General features: G+C 43.0%; 1 protein-coding gene across 1 annotated transcript in view; it reads right to left on the reverse strand.

Moving 5' to 3' along the window:
- The window catches only part of ADAMTS14 (ADAM metallopeptidase with thrombospondin type 1 motif 14), a 98,853-nt gene that overhangs the window by 53,532 nt on the left and 23,396 nt on the right, over positions 1-21,925 (reverse strand). The window contains exon 4 of the mRNA XM_073354774.2: positions 19,067-19,263. Coding sequence (XP_073210875.2) covers positions 19,067-19,263 — 197 coding nt within the window. The remainder of the gene's footprint in view (positions 1-19,066; positions 19,264-21,925) is intronic.

A 21,925-nucleotide genomic window follows, 5' to 3' on the forward strand; every position in this document is an offset into this window, starting at 1 on the left:
AGCACCTTACATTTTTGGGTGACATACAAACTAAGTTGCTCTCCAAACATTTCTGTAAGTTAGGTAAGTGTTATTATCCAGATTTTACATATTGGGAAACTGAGGCATGGAGCAATTGATTTGTCCACAATTGTACTGCAAGTCAGGACTTCCTAGCTTCTAGCACCAATCTTCACCCACTACGGCTTCTCAACAAAACAATAACAAATGTGTGAAGAGCCTCATATCCAAACAGGCAACCCTCTCTGTTAACCACTTTACAACATACAAAAGAAGCCTGATGAAAGTTATGTTATGACCCTTTTAAGCTGCAAGTGGCTACAACCCTGCTGGATTTGCCCACCACAGAATGTAAATGATTTCCCCGTGTGGGACAGAACTGGCTAAATGATTTTTGCTGGTCCCTTTTGATGGCCACTTAAGACAAGTTTCTCTACATATGAACTTTGAAATAAAAAGGGTAGCTCATACCTTGGAGCCCTTCACATATAGCTGGTGATTAACACTGCCCCTGCTTAGTTACTGTACCAAGTTGTCCCTCCTTGCCCCAATGTCAGCTTTAAGAAGGGACTTTTCACGCTGAACCAGACTTGTAAACCAGTTTGCCTAAATCATAATGCTTTGACAGTTATTTTCTGTATTCACCCTGTCATGGCTGAAGATGTGTGTTTGAATAAGAGCTTTCTCTCCTTCCCCTCCCCTCCCCCCCCCAATATAGCACCACATTCAGCTAGTTAGCCCTTCAAAGTATTCAGGATAATACTTAATTTTTGATATCCCAATCATGGAAGTGACTGTGATCTCAGAAATGCATCACTGTGACTGGACTGCAAGATCTAGGCAAAAAATAAAAATGGCCTGAGAAGGGTAACGTTCCTCATTAAAACACCAATATCTTGGCTAAGACTGTCAAGGAAAATTGTAATACATGAAAGGATAAGTGCAAGCCTGTTGTTCTAAAGATTTTCCCCAATGCGGCAATCTCCTTTCCAGGGTTAGAAACCTACAATCCACAGGAAGTTGTTTCTCCAGCAAGATTCTTCCAGAGGAAAATCTTTTCTCTTGAACATAATTGCCATCTAAAAGTAGTTTGATTTTTCTAAAATCTCTTAATAAGGCTTCACTAAAGTTCTGTTTTGCTGAGAACTTACAAACAATGAAATGCTTCACAGAATGGTAGGATGTAAGTCACTCTTCTAGCAGAACTCTGAATCAGGAGGTTTCCTTAGTAACCCAAAACAATAGGAAAATATGAAGTAACTTTGTATTGTCAAGCAAATTCATTGGAAATATTTTATCACCCAGGTTTTCTTAATAGGTAGATGCAGAGCATTGGTGAGAAAACACCAATAGGAAATTTCCTAGGCTGCAGTCTGGTTCCAGTGAAAGAAATCTTTGTCTACCTGCCCACCCCACTACACAGAAGTAGAAAATGAAAATCCTTCTTCCAGCAACTCAGTGAGTTTCCCTCTGCAGAAGGCAGAATTCCTGTTATAGCTACACCATCTTTGTATCTAATGATATTGGTTCTACTCTGCCTACTGTCTCAGTTCTGCAGGTGGATAACATGCCCAGAATTAGTTCTGTGAGCACAAAGCATGTCCAGAATTGGCTCTGCAGGGAGAGAGAGAATGCCCAGGACTAGCTCTGCAGGCAGCTTTCAGAACGTAGAATAAGAACGAAATCCAACCCCCTGAGTTGATGACTTTGCATCTCATCTTCAATTCATTCCCGTGCTGAGTTGAGAAATATGGTATCGATTCCTCTCTGGGTAAATCCTCTAATCACCTGTCAAATCAAATGCTGCAATGAACATTAAAAACACAAATGAAAACAGTGTTTAACTTCAAAAATCAGAACCAAACTGAGTGATGACTCCCCAAAATCTAATTGAAGGGCACTTACAGGGAACCAGTGTGGCCTGAAAATTGGGAGAGATGGGACCTTCTCCAGATTAGGGGTGAGTGGAAATTCCAATTCCACTGAAGGATTCTGGCTGTGTTCCTTATAACTCTTTGCGCCAATCAAAAGGGAGCAGGAGTCTGAAATCTGATAACAGATCAGGGATTAACGCTGGGGAGTCCCACAGGGCTCCTGCTCTACGCTTGTTCAAAACAGTAACAGAATCAAGCTTTTTACCATGTCCCTCTGTTTTGTCTGTTATAAATTCACACTCCTTGCTCTTTATTTTTCCTATTCCCTTTGGCTGCAGATACTGTAGCTCCCCTGCTGCCAATATTTGCTCCTAGCCATTATGGTCTTGTGCCACATAGCACACTTAGGCTCCTCTGCCTGAACATGGCTGGTTGCTTTGAGTTAGGTCATATTTTTAGAATATAGTTTTATCTGTTTGATTTCTCTGTAGGTTCTTGTTTTACCAGAACTTTCCCTCCAAATCAGAACCTGAATGCAAACCCCAAATCCTCCCCCCCAATAACTCTTCCCTGCTATTCAAGCTTCTTCAAGAGCAGCTTATTAAGCAATCATGCTCCAGCCCATATACGCTAATATCCATTTATGGAGCCATAGCCAACAATTTTCTGTATTGAGTGCAATCCCCTTTCTTCTTTTGTCAGAGTGGGGCCCAGCCTGATCATTAAAAATATAAGCGTGAGTGGACAAATGCTGGTGGGAACTCCAGAGGAGAAAGCAAAATGACACCCTTTATGTGACAATGTTCCCCATGAAATCTCCTTAAAGGGATTAAAGATGCACGCATACATATAACAAAAAATCCCCATATAATGAACAGGATGAAGTTCCTGCCCCACTGGGGGAAGGGTATGAAGGGGGAAAAAGCTGACAACCTTCCATCCTTTCACCTCCCAGCATGGGCCATTCTCATCCCACCACCTTTCAGAAATTCAGAAGGATTTAGAGGTATGGCCAAATCCCGCTGCTATGATATGAACTCCGGTAGCAGCAGCAGTCAGTGAATGGAATGGTGATGCTGGGGTAAAAGGAGGAAACAACTCCTTTGCATTATTCTTTAATCCTAAAATCACATTTCCCATGTCTCGGCTTTAGAATCTCAGAGTCCCAGGCTTAATTGGTTAATTCCCTCTTCATGAGCTCAACGGAATGACAACAGATTGAAAAGCAAAGCTGGGTACAAAACATTTCCTCTCCTCTGTCCCTGAAACAACGTTAGATATAGTCTTAATTCCCACCCCCAGGAACCCCACACCCATACAGTGCCTCTCTCACAGAAGCTGTATAGTCACCGAAAATGCTCATGAATTCTAATATTATTTTTCCCACAGGCAACAAACTTTACAAAGTAGGAGCTTTAAAACAATACAGATAATCAAATATTTATCTCTAGATGACAACATTCCGGACATATATAGGGATGTATACTTAGCTAATTTATCTCAGTTATATAATTAAGTTTATACTAAGTTCTTTGTTGGAGAAAATGCTTTAAAAAAGAGAATGGTAAGAGGAAGACAATTGTGGGAGAAGAAGGAAATGGAACGAAGATGAGAAAGAGGGATACCTACTACCAGATATTCCACACTATTTTTCTTGGAGGATCATGCTATAAGATAAGTGAGCAATGGAGCTGCTGGGTGCTCTATTGTAAATCTAGCTCTAATTGTGTAATACGTGCATGCACGGAAAATTTAAATTTGTAGCTATACAGTACTGGCAAAGATGCTGCGGTTGATCAAATCTCAAGCTTCTGCGTCTAGGGTGACCAGATGTCCCTACTTTATAGTGACAGTCCCGATATTTGGGGCTTTTTCTTATATAGGCGCCTATTACCCCTCACCCCCATCCCGATTTTTCACACTTGCTCTCCGGTCACCCTATCTGCATGTAAGTTGGTCAATCATCTTTGGGGCTCAGAGAGGACTTTCCCCCTCGTATTCAGCACTGCACAACTTTTCAGGGACATTATGGGAGCATTGAGAACAATGGGCTTCATGAGGTACTGAGCTCTTTTGAAAATATGACTGACTCCTGTATAAACCCATGGAAGATGAGCATGACCTATGACAGTCTCACAAATCTGTGCTCCTGTTGCAAGAGGCATTTCTAGGGCTAAGTTCATATTATCAGAGGTCATAGTCAATATTCATAACTATTTTGCAGTCCGATACAGTTTAAGGCCAAAAGGGACCATTAGATCATCTAATCAGACCTCCTGTCTATCCTGATTTCTCCATGAGCTACAAAACATCCTGGATTTCTAAGTGTCAGTAGTTGTTCCTCATCCATTTACTACTTGCTCCCATGGAGTCCCTAGTGCAGTGTCAAACAGATAGAAAAAAATTCACTTTTTCCCTCCAAATCATCTGGTTTTTCTCAAAATTTCAGAAGTCCAACTTTTCTTCCACCACAGATCAGTTTTCAAAATCCATTTGTGGCTTGAAATTCTTGTTTTCCAAATTTTCCACAGATGTACCATGGTGGTCATCTTTGGCAATTTTAGCTTTTCAGTGGTTAAAAAGAAAATGATCCACACTCCCCAAAAAAACACATGCATGCTTGCGTGCACACACACGCACACAAAGAGGAATCCATCAGAACAGCACAAAGAGGCAACCAAATCAGGGGAGGTATGGTGTTTCATCGAGCTCCCAAAGCCAAACAGAAATCTGCCCCTCTACTTTTTCCCATTATCTGCAACTAAATAAAGTAAATAAGCAAGTGACTACCAATTTATCAGTAAGTTTGATCTGGGAGTGAATTCATAATAAAGGGTCTGCCTGGTGTAATTTAGAGCTGCCTGACGTGGCCCCCAGTTGGCCACTGGATCATGATAAAGGTGACACTGATAGAACCTTAAGTGCAGCAGTGCTGTGCTAAGCTCAGCAAATGCCAAGCTGACAATAAAGCCTATGTACTATACGTGACGCTCTCCCAACTCCTCCCTCTTATGGCTCCATTTACTTCCAAAATCAGCATTTGGGACACTGGATAATCAGGACACCTCATTAATGCCAAATGGTCACTGTTACAGATTGAACCTGGCTCAGTGTGAGAATCTGATGGGAAGGATTTTCCCCCTCTAATCAGATTAAGGTGGCAGGAACTAGTGGACCCTCCTAATGAAAAGCCAACAGGCTCACAGAGAGCAGCCTAAATTCCTTAAGCAGAGGATCATGTGGGAAAATAGCTTTTTTCTTTCAAAGGTCTGGAAAGCCCAATGCTGGGAAGTTTATTTGGTGAAGGTTCTGAGAGCCTTCTCTCTCTCCCTCTGTCTGGATTTCTGTAGTGCGGTTTCAGAGCCTCCAGCCTGTTTGTATTGGAATGCATGGCACACTCATTCAACGAGTCATAGCAAATATATTGGACCTGATTCTCAGGTCTGGCTGATATGAAGATACTGGTCCTGATTCTCAAAACTGCTCTGGTCAGGAGCCAGCTTAACCTGCCAGCTGAGCATTCCCCTGACCTGAAGAAAACCCTTGCTGGCATAAAGCCAGCATTGCTGATACTGTGTTACACCCTCGCAGCATAGGCAGCATGGCTGGCCAAAAGGAAGTGTGGCCAGGGTGAGACGGTGCCTCGGTACTCCAGCAATCCCCAGCGACTGCAATGGCCCTCCTGGACTGTTGGCTGCCTGGTGCAATTCAAAGCAGCCCAGAGTGGCCCCCCAGTTGCCCATAAGACCATGGTTTAATCTTAATTTTCCTTGCTGAATAATTATCACAGCTTCATCGGCCTTGAAACAGGACCTCTGGGTACTTTGAGAAATGGACTGGAAGGTTGTCTACTGTGACGTTGCACTCTATATGATTTTATTAAAATATGCTAATGAGTGTGAATCTAATATAACTGGAATATGCTTCATGCAAAAGGTCTCTTGTAAGGTATCATTTCAAAGTTTATAATCTAGTGAGTGTGGTCATCCTATTTGTATAGATGTATCACTCTTGTATCTGAAACTAGAAATATGAAATATAACTCTGAGGTCCTATTGTAGTATTGCGAAGTGTGGGCCATTAATGGTGGTTTGGAATCTTTATGGCTCCCATCAACCAGGACAATTGACTGCGGATGGCTCTGTTTGCTTGCAGGCCTTCCTGTGAGTCAGGCTGGGACAAATGAGGGCTTGGAGTCTTACAGTGACATGTGATCATGTCACCTGAACTGGAATACACCTTTAAGCTGGTGCTTTTCCATTTAGAAGGAAGGGTGGGAACCCAGAGAGGGACAAAGGATTCCCACTTTCTGCAAAAGATATATAAGAGGGTAGAACAGAACAAAGGAGGCTGCAATCATGAGAAACCTCCTAGCTACCAACTGAGCTGGAACAAGGGCTGTACCAGGGGAAGGATTGTGCCCAGACTAGGAAGGTGTCCAGTCTGTGATAGAAGCTTATTGAAACATTTGAGGGTGAGGTTTTATCTGTATTCAGTTTTCTTATTGTATTAGGTTTCGACTTGCGTGTTTTATTTTATTTTGTTTGGTAATTTACTTTGTTCTGTCTCTTATTACTTGGAACCACCTAAATCCTACTTTTTGTATTTAATAAAATCACTTTTTACTTATTAATTAACCCAGAGTATGCATTAATACCGGGGGGGGGGGGGACAGCTGTGCATATCTCTCTATCAGTGTTACAGAGGGTGAAAAACTTATGAGTTTACCCTGTATAAGCTTTATGCAGGGTAAAATGGATTTATTTGGGGTTTGGACCCCATTGGGAGTTGGGCATCTGAGTGTTAGAAACAGGAACACTTCTTAAGCTGTTTTCACTTAAGCCTGCAGCTTTTAGGGGACGTGGTTCAGACCTGCGTCTGGGTTTGCAGCAGGCAAGCGTGTCTGGTTCAAACCAGGCAGGGCACTGAAGTCCCAAGCTGCCAGGGGAAACAGGCTCAGGGGTAGTCTCAGCACATTAGTTGGCAGTTCCCAAGGGGTTTTCTGTGATCCAACCCGTCACATCTACTTTCACTGTTTCTTTGGTAAGTGCTTCTGTGTCCTGTGCTGAGACAGCGTTTGGAACTTCTAATATGATTCCTTCTTGGTGAAACATATTTACCAGAGCAATAGGACACGAAGGCACCAGCAATGGATGTATCTATCACTGTCACAAAAAGCTGTACTGCATCCGGACACCAACCCTTTTTAGACTGACACCTACAAGCCCTGCAGTAAAATTAGGTCACTCACTTCCACAATGAGGCTCCAAATAGTAACTGCTAACAGGTGCATCACAGGAAAGGAGAATGGCACCTTACCACCATTACAACGTCCAGAATTAGTAGCTGTTGGAAGAGGAGAGCTTTATGCTGTTAAAGCCGGCAGGGAATAAAGCACTGGCATGTTTATGCACCGCTACCTTACAGAGAGGCTTTTTACATATCACCCATCTCTCCCCCAGCACAAGACTAGGAAAGATATTTTTTGAGTAGAGAAACCAAGACGCACACTGCAAACCAGAAGAAAAATGGATTTGGGAACAGTTTTCCTAAAGAGACACTGCTCACATTGCCAATGTGAGACTACCAATTAAAAACAAAACAAAACTTCTTCTAAAGGTTCCCTGACAAACCAAGCTGGATAGAAAATGACATGTCCACAGCCTTGTGGGGACTGTGGAACTGTTACAACACAAATCACAGCAGCTTCCTACCTTCATCTTCCTCTAAAAATATAGTTCCATTCTACTTAACACAGCTGATGGGCTAATGGCCCAATGCAGCCTGGCTGCTGGAGATATGCTTCCTCTCTTGTACTCTTTTGCCAGGGGTAGTCGCATTAGACATACTACTGCAACCTGGTTGGCTTTCTATTTTGCACTGGTTAAGTGCCATTATCATCACAGTCCAATTGTGCAAAGGTACAGTAACTCCTCACTTAACATTGTAGTTATGTTCCTGAAAAATGCTACTTTAAGCTAAACGATGTTAAGTGAATCCAATTTCCCATAAGAATTAATGTAAAGTGGGGGGTTAGGTTCCAGGGAATTTTTTTCTTCCAAACAAAAGGCTATATTTTATATATATATACACAGTATAAGTTTTAAACAAACAATTTAATACTGTACACAATAGTGATGATTGTGAAGCTTGGTTGAGGTGGTGAAGTCAGAGAGTGGAAGAGGGTGGGATATTTCCCAGGGACTGACTTACTGCTCAGTGATGAACTAGCACTCGGCTGAGCCCTCAAGGGTTAACACATTGTTGTTAATGTAGCCTCACACTCTACAACGCAGCACGAATGGAGGGAGGAGACACAGCATGGCAGAGAGAGACAGAGACACACATTGTGTGTGGGGGGGGGGACCATAGATACACACCATGTGTGTGAGAGAGAGACAGAGACAGGCACTGCCCTTTTAAGTACTCTGACCCCATTCTAAGTACACTGCCTTTTTAAGTAGATCAGCAAGTTGAGACAGCAGCTGCTGCCAGCAAGCTCCCTCCTTCCTGAGCCCTGTCGTGTTTCCCCACCCCCGGCTCTGTGGAGATGAGGTACAAGATCATGGGGAAGAGGACACCCTGACATTAGCACTCCTCTTCCCTGCCCCTCTGCACAGCAAGCAGGAGGCTCCCAGGAGCAGCTCCAAGGCAGAGGGCAGGAGCAGCACAGGGCAGTGGGGGAAGGGGCAGCTGAACTGCCCAGCACTTGATAGCCTGCTGGGCAGTTGCCGCACAGCGAACTAGGGGGAGCTGATAGGTGAGCTGCCGGTCCACCCTGGTTCCAAGCCCCCACCAGCTATCTGCAATGAGCTGCTCTTCCTGCAACCAGTAGACAAAGCAGGCGGCTGCCAAACAACATTATAAGGGAGTATTGTGCAACTTTAAACGAGCATGTTCCCTAATTGATCAGCAACGTAACAATGAAACAACGTTAACCAGGACAACGTTAAGTGAGGAGTTATTGTATACAGTATGAACCACCAGCTTTTCCAGGGCAAGGGGATCAGGAGGGGAAGGCACAGGATGTCTGATATTTAAACACAAACTTCATATATATGAATACTGACACATAATTTTTGTTTACCTTTGCAAGCTCAACGTACTTCCAAAAGGGTGAGGAACGAGTTAAACCGGTGTTTATATACAGCAATGAACAACTTGTTCACCAGATGAAACTATAGTTCAACAAGCATTTGTACAACAGTGTTCTCAGAAAAGAGAAAGTATTTGTTTCCAAGCACAGCTGCAGAGGTTAGCAATTCCACCCTCCCCACACATACTTCTGATGCACTGCCACAGAAGGATACAACCACACAGCTCTCACAAAGCCCTGCAGAAACTCCCATGCCATGCTCCTGACTGCAGCATCCAAATACAAACCTCAAGTTCCCCCAGTGTGAGCTCCTCAGGGCAGAAGTCCCATCTTTCCTACAGTACTCAGTTGTTCACAGCAACAGCTCAATTAGCCTTCTGACAGTGAGTTAAAAGGGTAGTGCCTCTTTCTTCATAGTGCAGGTTGTTAACCAAGCGTGACCTCTGGTGGGAAAGGTCTTACGGGCATTTCTCTTGTTGGTCAGACCACTGGTGCCTCAAAGACCTGACTGGGTTGCAATATGGAACTGAGCTCGCCCAGAGGTCATGGATGTTATCTCAGAGTCACAGATCAGTGGCAACAAATTAGCAATCTGTGAATGATGGCATTTGGGGTGACAGTTCCCTGATGCATTCAGCCACGGTAATGTCCGTCAGTAAAGGAGATGAACACGGTTAACACTACAGTGTCAAGCGCCTGACAAACTGCACTGGCCCAAAGACTCTGCATAAGGGACAGAAGCACAGAGGGGAGGGGTGCTCTTCAGTGGCTGAGAATAGCGAACTACTGTGAAGGGGCAAAAGCAGTGGTGGAGAGGCCTTTGACCCTGCAGTGGGCTGAAAGAGCCCTTATCCTGAGCTGCGAATTGCTGGTATAAATAAATGTAATTCTGTTTATGTTACAAGAAGTACTTCTTAGCCTATGAACTTTCAGAATCAGGACCTGGGCAAAAACTAAAGATGGTTTACATCTGAATACACCTCCATTACACAAGGGTTGAGTAGACATCTGGCAATAGATTTTTCAAAATATTTGTGGCAAGTTAGCCCCTACATCTCAGTTTACAAGCACCAGTGGGTAGAAATCACTAACACACACCCAGAATAAATGGCCCAGTCCTCCACTGGCATAAAATACCTTGAGATTCTTGGGGTTACACCTTCGCAAGAGCTGTGATGATTCTAAAGTTTGCAAACATCTCTTGATGAGCTTCTGAATTCATTGCTCATCCAACCCTTTTACTTAGGATATATTTAGATTTTAAAACTCCAGGAGTCTTGGCTCTCATTTGAGCCTGCCTCACTCTTTCTAGTTAGTCATACCGCACTCCAGCCTTGCCATGGCTGAGCTACCAGCTCGTTAAATCCTCCCTTGTTACAGTCCTGATGGCACACCAGCCAAGCCGCTCCTCTTTAGCCTTGCCTTGAACTAATGGGATTAGTACTCAGTTGTGTGGTCTCGGTCAGGCTGTGATTTATAGACGCTGGCATCGTCCTCTTGTGCACTCCTTCCCAATGAATCCCCAAGCATCCTCCTATCCCCTGTGTCCTCCAGACCACAAAGCACAGGCTATGCGGCTGAACTGCACATTCCACTAACATGTTTTCAGTTAAAAAAAGGAAAAACAGAGAACTATTATAGAGGAATGTTACCGTCCAGCACACTCTTGTGTTCCCTCCGCAGTGCCAGGACAGTCTTGTCAGTGCTGTAACCTGTCTTCTCACTATGGCTATACTGTGTAATTCTCACGGCACACTTTTGGCTCACCAAGTGCATTTTAAAACCTCTCTCTGCTGAATTCGGTACTTTAGGGAATTACTCCAACAGTAGGTAAAAGGGAAGCAAGTCTGTCAATCTGAAGTGGGGGTGATGTGGAAAACTCCACACCAAGACACCTTCCCCCCCTCCTCTACATAAACATCCTGTAGCCCTTTGTGACATCATGACATGGCAGGGGACTGGCTTGAAGAGAAGGCTCAGAGGGGTCCCAGACAATGATGGATAACTAGCAGGTGAGTCCATTAAACTGTGAGTATCGCCCATTGAGTGCAAGAGATGCGTCAGAGCCAGAAGCAAGAAAGGAAAGAAAAAGGCCTCCTTGGAGGGAAATGCTTTGGTAAACTATTCATTTTGCATATTACCCAATGGGGTCATGTTTTCCCCTTTTATTGATCTTTTCTTTTAAACTCATTAAACTCACAAATGGGCCCTTTATTTGAAAAGACAGCTGTCCCTCTTTCACTCTGCATAGCATCCTGAACATTCACACAGTGAAAAGCACTCCCTGCTGCGTATAAACCATGAAATGTGTTTGAAAATAAAGCTTTTGATTAAAACTGACAATTCTGAGCTTCCCATGCTGTCCCCCAAGCCGAAAAAATGACATCATCTGTGACACCAGCAGTGTGGGGAGAGACCAGTGTCAGAGCATGTAACCCCTTCCCTGCCTGATTTCAGAGCAATTTAACAAATCAATGGGGCCTCACCCCAACCTCTGTTCATGAACAGATAAGAGACTTACTTGCATTTACAATTCTTGTGCATGCAAATGACAGGATTTAGGCACATGAAACCTATTTGCACAGGCAAACTGTGGTTTACGGATGTGACAGAGCAAAAGAATTGTTACCATGACTGAGCATACAAATGGAGCCAAAGTCAAGGGCCCCCTGATAAACTAGCTTTTAAGATTTCAGGGAAATATTAAAAATATTTTACTCTCATCCAGGCTCTGACATTCATTGATGTCTTTCAGGAAGAGAAGCGCACTCAGCCAACTACAATGATCATTTTAACTGAAAATGTTATTTTAAAAAATCGTGAAAGCTGCCCTGAGGACTCCATCTCCACTAAGCAAACCTCTCAAGACACCACTTTAAAGAGGCTCCAATGTGTGCAGTAGTTAAAAGCCATCTGACCTTTTGTTAAAGAACAAGTAAACATCTTCTGCTGGTCTCTTTGGGAGTTGCTTAAGAAGATCTCATGATAGAATCCTCACTTTAAATCCAGTGAGACGCATGTGGACTTTCAGGCAAACCTGGATGTTGTTAGCTTAAAGTTGAAATGCAGAGCTCTCATAAAAGTGTAGTAAGCAATGTAAAGTCCCTGGTCACTTACAGGATCTCTGAATGGGCAATTACACCTTACATGAATTATCTGGAAATCGGATCTTCCCACATATGCTGAATCTATCAATTTCCATGATCAAGATTCAAGATTTCCTCTGCAACAGCTGAAGGCAAAACAGATACCCAGCCTTCTCAAGCAATTCCCAGCTCTGTCATCAACTGCTACTGGGGAGAGATGGAATCCCAAACTCAGGTTCTGGCAGGTAAGTAACAAAGGAACTGGATTTTCACCACTCTGCTTCACCGCTTTGTTAGCTTCCTTCTCTCTGTCACTCTCATCTTCTACCTTCTTCCATATTCTCCTTCCCCACATGCCTGGAATACCCTTTCTAGTCCAGTACACCTCATACTTAGCCTTCTTTTTATTCAAGTCTCTTTCTGAAAACTCATTTCCTCTATAAAGCTAATAATGCTACACCATACCTGTAAAACATAGCCACAAACCTTTACTGAAAGAAAAACAAACACACAGTAAAATGATATAATAGTGAACACTCCACGGCCCTGATCCTGCAAATATCTACCCACATTCTTTGCATATGCAAGTAGTCTAAACTGAACTCAATGGGATTACTGACATGCGTAAAGCTAAATAAGTACATAAGGATTTGCAGGATCAGGGCCTAAATTACTACCATGCTGAAGGGCTCTTAGTGAATTTTTGAGTTTATCTTTGTCTGACTATTTACCCTCTAAACTCTGGGGGCAGGAGCCTCATATTTCTTTGTGCCTTGTACAGCATTGAACAAACCCTTGGTGGTTAATAAATAAATCAGGAGAATGCACAAGAATAAAAATTTTCACATACTTTGTTTTAAAATGTAAATCTCCCTGTAATTTTAAACCCACTTGTATATTTGGGGATGGCAACAGTGTTAAACACTAATGCAAGATAGCAATGGAGGATGATAATGCCATTTAGGAATGCTTAAGGAACTGCACAGTACAGCAGGCTCACGGTAATCTCTCAATGTCAGAACTATGTTTATTGCAATGAACAGAAAAGAATTACCATGAAGCATTACTATTTCTTTATTGTTACACTGATATGCCTTAAAATTCAGACTTCAGGAGGTAAATAGCTAGCAGGTGTGTTAAGAATTTAGCTAGCTGATTGACTCACACTGACATTAATGGGAGACATACAAGTAAATCCTTACATCTCACACTGATAATGTACCCCCAGCCTGATTGGCACCATAGCGGCTGCAATGCGAGTTAATGCTGTTTTGGTTTCTACATTTTAAAAAGTCTTCAGAGATTTGTCACTTCAGAGCTGGTCATGCCTGCATAACACTTCCCATGACGCTGCAGAAAAGAACTGAAACAGGGAGGAGAGGAAAATGCATGAAAAAAAGAATAGCTGTTTTCATTCTCCAGTTTCCAACTGTACAGAAGTTACCACTCAGTATATCTCAGCTGGTCCACCTGACATCACGTGGGAACATCTCAGTTATGAGAAATAGGGCTTTGAGCACAGAATCATAGAATCATAGAATATCAGGGTTGGAAGGGACCTCAGGAGGTTATCTAGTCCAACCCCCCACTCAAAGCAGGACCAATCCCCAACTAATCCACATCTCTAGCTTCCAGACACCAAAGCAGCGAACAAAAAAGCAGGAAAGACAACAGGGTTAGAAGGAATTTCTCTTCAGGCCCCATCTGGTGCACAGACACTGCATCTACTCTGTCCTGGCATGAGACATTGAGCCAACGAGGAAGGGAAATGAAGACTGAGGGAGGAGGAGGGAGAGAGAGAGAAAGACCTTTGTGAAGACTGTTCATATTTGCAGCTATTTCGGTGTCAAATGCTCAACAGTGCAAATGCTTTGAACGATTAGCAGTAAAATAAATACTGGTCTTCCAGGTCAACGAGCTCTTTGGGAATATGCACATTTTGCTTTCTTTTTTGTTAATAAATGGTTAAAGGAAAACTCCTACAGGTCAGTAGGAGAGAAGGTCTGGAATAGGGTTCTGGGGAAACCAGGAGAGGCTACTCAGAACTGATAGAGAGGAGCTGAGGATTGCCAAAGGGGAGCTTCGAAATGAGGGAGAAGCTCCTGACTTTCATCATGAATAGCTGCTCTTTGAGCACAATTTTCGAAAGCACCTAAGTGACATAGGAGCCTCTGAAAATTTTATCCTTTGTCAACATGAAGCAACAATTAAATAAACTAAATGCAACAGACCCTTCTCTGTTCACTCTGGAAGAACAGCTTTCACAGCATTTCCTGGACTTTTGGGGGACAGTTTTCAGAGAGGTGCAGAAGGAGGTGACATTTCTCTCTCTCCATCCCTCTTGGGAACATCCAAAACAAACTGGACATTCTTGGTCTGTCTTTGCTGAAGAAGGCAATGCGAATGAACTCCACACTTTTGTTCTCTCCCTTTCTCCCAACCTGCCCACCCAACTTCAGTGCCTCTCACTCAAACAGGTGTTCTGGACAGCAGCCATCATCCACAAGGCCTCTGCAGAGATTTTCATACAGAGTTTTTTGTTTAGATCATAAACGCCCAGCTCTAGCCTGTCAAGAGTTCTGCAAAACCATGAATTGTTTATATACTTGCAGAGAAAGCAATGCCATTCTTGCTAATATCTCTCTTCAATGAGGACAGTGTCAGTAGAGCAGTGTTTCCCAACCAGTGTGCCATCAGACTCAAACAGGTGTGCAGCAGAATTTTCTACATGTGAGAACAAAAACTACATGTGAGAACAAAAAAACCCCTACCCTTTTATTTTAATTGGTGTCGGAGCCAGATCGCATTCTGTACTTTTCCTCTGCGGGACGAGGCCCCTTTCAAATATTATGCATGCATCACGTTCCATTCCCCAAAGTGAGGTTAAGAGGGACAAACAGTAAACAAAGATGACATGCCCTGATGAATGCAATGCACTGCAATGAGCCTTTGATGATGATGCACACAAAAAAACATGTAAGTCAAGCCTAAGTTTTATATTTATATTTGACTCGGGGTAAAAGCCAGAATGAGCCGGACCTGGGATTGCATGATAATTAATTACATTGCATTTTAAAATGGTGGAGAAAGTTACACACACTTGGGAAGACTATTTTGGGAATGAGAAGAAATGACTAATTATTAATTGTTTGTCATCCCAAATTATTATTCTCAAGTACGTATCACTTTTTCCACTGAGCATGCGTTTGTCCAGAATTCTTATATTTAGCTTTAACGTTAGTTTCCATTGTTGAAAATGTTAATTCTGGCACAAAAGACAGGTCGCAATCTACCATTAGCCGCTATGGTGGTTTTGATTTTAACCCTACTAGCCTCATTCTGGATTGGCTCATAAATACTCATGAGACAAAATTTACAGTGGCCTATGATATATGCCACATTACGCTATGCTTATATGAACCTGACGTAACGGGAGGTGAATGCATTTTTCAAATCTTACAAAGCTCAAAAGTTACAGTGGTGAATTTTGAATTTATGACCCCAAAATGGACAAATATTTAAAGAAAAAAGATTTTAGCAATTTCACATCTACTTGCAGTGATAAAGCTGAACCTAAAACTAAGAAAGTGAAAGTGTTGAACCGACACTTCTGCGAGAGCGAACCTCAATATAGGGAACCACCTTGCACTCTTCCACATTGTCTCATGTGCAGGGAGAAACTCTCAAACAAAGCCACGGGGACAAATAAGTTAAAATGACACCTTACAAGCAAACATTCATCCCTTGCCAAGAAGGACATACTTTGTTTTACACATTTGAGGGACCAGAATGAGAAGCAAGCACGACTGATGATAGACTATGCAACTGTTTCTGACAAAGCACTGGAAGCAAGCTACATGGCTGCTAAGCTTGTAGCAAAGACCAAAAAGCCACATACAATCACAGAGACATTAATTTTACCAGCATGCAAAGAAATCGTGGGAGTAATGTTAGGTGCACATGCAGTCAAGGAAATTGAAAAAGTTCCCCTTTCAGATAACAATGTAAGTCGCCGCATTGATGCCATCAGGTGATATTGAGATGGTGCTCGAAGAAAAATACAAGTGGAAAATTTGCATTGCAGCTTGACGAATCAACAAGTATCAGTGGCCATGCTCAACTCTTGGCTAACGTAAGGTACGTTGACAGAGATAGTATAAAAAAAAAATTCTTATTTTGCAAAGAACTGCCAGGTCACATGACTGGAGAGGATACATTCAGCGTGACAACAGCCTACCTTGAGGAAGGAGAACTTCACTGGAAAAATTTTATCAGTGTTTGCTCCAGTGGGGCAACCTGCATGACTGGCAAAGTGAAGGGGTTTGTAAGCAAGGTCAGGGAACAAAACCCAGATGTGTTGGTGACGCACTGTTTCCTGCACCATGAAGCACTCGTCACCAAAACACTGCCAGAAGAACTGTCTTCAGTTTTAGATGGAGCAGTAAAAATAATGAACTTCATAAAACTGCAGGCCTTAATATCATGCATTTTCTCCTTGCTGTGTAAGGAAACAGAAACAGAGCATCAGAGTTTACTTTTCTACACTGAAGTACACTGGCTTTCCCATGGAAAAGTTCTCTCACGCTTGTCTGAGCTGAGAGAGGAGATCATAATGGTCCTAACTTCGGAGAAATCATGGTACATGGACTTGATCGCTTATGTGCCATGGTGTGCAAAGCTTGCCTACCTGGCTGATGTATTCTGCCACCTCAATGAGCTGAACAGGAAAGTGCAGGTAGATATGAGCATCTTCCCTCCAACATGGATAAACTGCATGCGTTTAGGTCTAAGCTGGCCCTCTGGCATGAAAAAGTAGCAAAAGGAACAACAGAAGTGTTCCCCTTGGCAAATGCAGCAGATCCTGCTGGCACTATTTTGGTCAATGTCATTTGGAAAGTTTGGAATTAAAATTCAGTTCATGTTTTCCTTCAATTCATAGAGAAGTTTTGACTGGTCCTTAGAGTTCCTCTGCGATGCAAAGTGCTAAGAACGTTACAACAGCAGCTCAAGGTCAGCTTGCTGAATTAGGGAAGGACCACATTTTGAAAACAAAGCTTGATGATATGCCCTGGGACTCTTTCTGGTTGAAGGTGGGAGGTGAATATCTTGTAATCTCTGACCATAGTATCTCCATTCTGTTGCCCTTTTCAACCTGTGCAAGTTATGGTTTTCAAGCCTGACTTACATCAAGAACAACCAAAGAGAGCAGTTGAGCTCAGTGAAGCACGAGCTCCAAGTGGCACTGATAACATTTCCTCCCAGGGTTAAATGACTCTGCGCCTCAACACATGCTCAGGTGTCTCGTTCAAAGTTTTTCATTATTTATTTTTAATTTTTGTATATAATTTGTTGTCATTCATCACAGACTGTGAATCACAGTGTGCATCGAAATCAGAGGAGCATTTCAGAGTTCCATTCTGTCAGGTGGAATGCGAGACTTGCAATCTCTGGAGTTTGGCTTTTGATGTTGCTCACTTCCAAAGCCATACAAAAGAAGAAGTGGCTCAAAGATGAAAAAGTAATACCGCAAGTCTTGATACATAATATCATTAGTTGATGTCTCTTGATTGGTACAACTTTTGTATTATTTGTTAATTATTATTAACATCATTAACTGTACTGTACACACTGTGAATGGCAAGGGTGGTAAACAACTTAAACCGAGGCGATAAGAGGGTGGGTTCATTTGGAGACAATATCGCGGTGTGCCTCAAAATAATTAAAGGTATCACGACGTGCCGTGGCAGAGGAAAGGTTGGGAACTACTGCAGCAAAGGGACAGTTCACTTGAGTTCTCTCCCATAACTATGCCTTATCTGCACTCCATCCCTTTCCCTCTTTTACTGCTGATGGTATTTAACGGGCTTGCTTAGCTCCCTCTCTCATATACTGCAGCTCCGAAGCTGTCTTCCAGATCTAGGCTCACATATGGGGAAGAGAAGAAAAAATCTTCACCCCTTAAATAAAACAACTGAGTGAGCCACTTAAACACCAGCCAGATAGCAACAAACACTGCCTACTTCCCCTTCTTGGGACTCCCAGGAACAAAAGAGGCACAGATTAGGAAGCCGTTTTGAGACACTCTGCAGTAACAATGCACATACAGCTTGATGGTGCAATAGCACAACTGGGTTCGATGAAATAAAAAATCCACAACCACCAACCAATACAGACCAGTAATATTATGGAGGACACTAAAGAGTCTTTTTAGCATACGTGCAACATGCCACAGCTGGCACGTGACCAGGATTCATCACTGAGTTTGGTCTGCTGGTTGAATCTATGGCTTCCCCGGCCCAGGCTGGGTACTGACAGGGAGTGCAACATGAACACTGATCCATGCCCCAGTAGTATGTCATTTTGCTGTGGCTGAGACAGTCACAGAGATGAGTAGAAAACCATTTGTACCACATATCCACTTTTCATCATTTCAACTACTATATTTGTTAACTGTTAAAGACAACCCTTCTCAAGGCTTATTTTTCAGAACAATAGATTTGGGACATCACAATAAGTTTTGTGTCAGAAGACTGTGATGGCAAAACAGAGGGTAAGGGCTTCACTACAGGACCAAACTAGGAGGGCACCCTCAACTCTGATCCAAATATCCAAGAAAGAGGGGGAAATTACACTAAAAATAAAACTGTCTTTTGTACACAGGCCCCTTCTGCCTCCTGTCTGACCCCAGTGTGAAAATTCCTCTTCGAAGTCCAGAAAGGAGAACCAACAGCCTTCATCAGGCAAATCCATCTCTCTTCCAAAGGCACCCCGAAATATACCTGGATTACTTGACTTATTGTTATTCAGAACTCAGCCAAACTGCTAGTGAATAAACTGGCTATAGAATTGCCACTATATGAAATCATACACACGGCATATGTAAAAAAAGCAATGCTTTGCATAGTAATTATCACTACCCATTTCTATTTGCATCCACTCAATCTCCACAACCTCCCACATCACTTCTAGGAGCAGTGCTTTATAAACAACAAAAGAAAAGAAAACCTCACTATGTTCATGAGTGTGAGGACATAATTCTGGACGTGTTCCTTCCCATGGAACCGCACAACTGAATCGTCCACTGCCAGCAAGACCTCAATGTTGTAGTCATCCTTCTTGGCATGGCGTCTCTTCCGGTCCACTTCACCAAGCCGGTCTTCAATCAGGTCCAGTGAGTTTGGGAGCTCACCCACGCTGAAGCTTGGAACTGTAGGGGTGAGAGGAAAGAGGAAATGGTGAGAGATTTCAAGGCTGCTGCATGCAGAACAATGTGGCTTTAACAATGTTCCCTGGCTCTAATACAGTTACTTGTCTATTTTCTTATATGCATGTGTCATCTGTCTGTATGAATGCCTATAAAATACCTGCCTGCTCCCTGTATTGATTCATGCCCCTCTACCCCCAGCCCTGCAGTGCCCAGTGAAGGAGAAGCTGCCAGTATATTGACTATAGGGGAGGAGTCTGTGGACAGAGAGCCCTGTGTTTGTTCCAGTTCCCTGCCCCTCCTCCTGAAGGTTCTGGAAGGGAAAACACGGTTTTGTCAGCATGAGAAATAAAGACGTGCCTGGTGGCTGTTTAGCAACAGAGCTACAGTGTCTGGTCTTTTATTCCATTTAAGGAGAAGGTGCATGTGTGCTCCAGTTTTTATTCACTGGGGAACTGGAATGCAGTTTTAGCTCCAAGGCCCAGAACCAGCCGTTTCTAATGTCAGCTTTCTCTGGCAGTCACGACATCTCCAAGCCCAAAGGACTCCTCATCCTGGGTGCCAAAAGAAAGGTCACTCCCCATGTCTGCATACACCTTGAGACCCCACGCTGTGCCTACCCTCTCCGCGCCTCTGCCAATAACCATGGAACAAGTGGCTATTTCAGATGCTTTTTATTTCTGCAGTGAAATGTTATCATTTCCCTGACAGGAAAAACAGCAAGTCCACCATTCTGAACATTTTTTGGCTACTGTCTTGCTTAAAATCTCTAATGACAGCAATAAGAATGCACCTTTACTTTCACTATTACTGTTCAGGGTTTGTATCCAGGATTGAGGCCCCATTGTGCTAGGAGTTGTACAATACACATAAGAAGGACCATAGACCAGCAAGATAGACAGGAGAATGCAGGAAAGCGAAAGGGGATGGGAAGAGTGATCAAAGGGAGACAAAAGGAAACAGAAAGTTAAGGCCCAGACCCACAAAGGCATTGGAAACAGGCAGCTAAATACCTTTGAGGAGCTGGGCCAAAATCCATCAGATGTCATTTCTGGAAGCAGCACCTCTTAGTGGCCACTGAGAGCAGGCATTGCCAACACCAGAAAGGATGAGTTAAGGACTTGGAGCATGTTTTATTTTAAAAGTGACTATCATAGTGGTGAAAGGTACAAGATTAGACATCAAAGGGAGATGACGTCCAAGGATACTAACAGCATGGGAAGCAGGAACATTATGAATCCCACTCCTCACTGAATTCAACCTAAATTCACCACCCAAGCCAAAAATCTGAGTAAGTGCCCCCAAAATGAGTTATAAGCGTTCTCTGAAGACAACAACTTATAGGGGCAGCTGGGAAACCTCTCCACCCCCAGGCCTCTTGATAGCCACGTGATTCTTTGATAATTGTGCCCTATTGGGAGCATGTCATCTAGTTAAATAAAGCTGCATGACATTAAGAGAATTCCATTGCTCCAAACAGTGAGTCACATAAAGCATCTCTCTTCTGGTGTAAGAGCTCGGACCTCCGCACAGCACATCTTGCAGGAATTTCTGTATTTGCCAATGAGGGGTTCGTTTTCAAGCAGACGGATGAAGACTGTGAGGCTCAAGCTGTGAAACTGTGTTTAACATTGATCAAGAACATTAAATATAGCAAAGCAAAAAGCTAAGCTCTCACCACAAGTCAGACTTTGGCCCCAAACCTCCATCCTACCACCTTTAAAATAACTTAGCCAGTCACAATGTTTCAAGAAATTCCTTCTCTATATTTACCCTCTCTCCTTTCTACAGAGCAAGCTTTGACAGACACATCACACATTTGCGCCAGAGTTGTCGATCCACTCTTACATGATGTCCTCATTGGCCAGGGGCCTGGTTACAGCATAGAATGTGCAGACAGATGGGAAAGACCCAACAAGAACGCAACTAAGTAAACACAGCCAGGGGGCTTTGCCTCAGGTGATGTATTCACTCTTCCTATGGTAAAGCTGTTCTTTTTAAAGTGAATTTAGTGCTCATGAAAGGTGCCTCATGGCAGCTCTGATTACCCACCACATAGCCAACAAGTGATGGTGACTTGCAGGGCCTGATTCCCCCTTCCTCTGTACCCTGCACTATTACTCGTGCAAAGTGGGGGTAACTTACTTACCATTCTAATGGGGTAGTGATTTACATCCACTTTACAGTAGTGTAAATGATGAGACAAGATGCAGGGTAACAGAATCAGACCAATTGGATCCACACAGGAAACAGTGATTTCTGGATGGCATCATCATCACCTGAGCACTCCAATCCTCCAGCCTCCTCTAAACAAGAACTAGTAACAAACATGAAAGGCTCCACCTCCAACCAACAGTCCCTATAAGTCATTCATCACCTTTTCTTTGCCCCTATTGCTTCATGACCATTTGCAAATTTTTTTTATCAGCTATACTTAAAGAGCAGCTGACATCACATGGGAGACTTTTAAAATCCCATTCTCTTCAGAGGTAATTCTGCTCCCAAAACATGCTGCATTTTTGGTGTCTCTCTTCACCTCCTTCTTTACTACTGAAGTACATAGGCTTGCTAATAGAATCTTTTCTTTGTTAAGATTTATTTGCTCCTGCCTCCGTTCCATGCTGTGTTTGCAACAACACAACTTGTAGCTGTGGAAATGAGTACG

This window comes from Lepidochelys kempii, chromosome 7, assembly GCF_965140285.1.
Source record: "Lepidochelys kempii isolate rLepKem1 chromosome 7, rLepKem1.hap1, whole genome shotgun sequence".
NCBI classification, from domain to species: Eukaryota; Metazoa; Chordata; order Testudines; family Cheloniidae; genus Lepidochelys; species Lepidochelys kempii.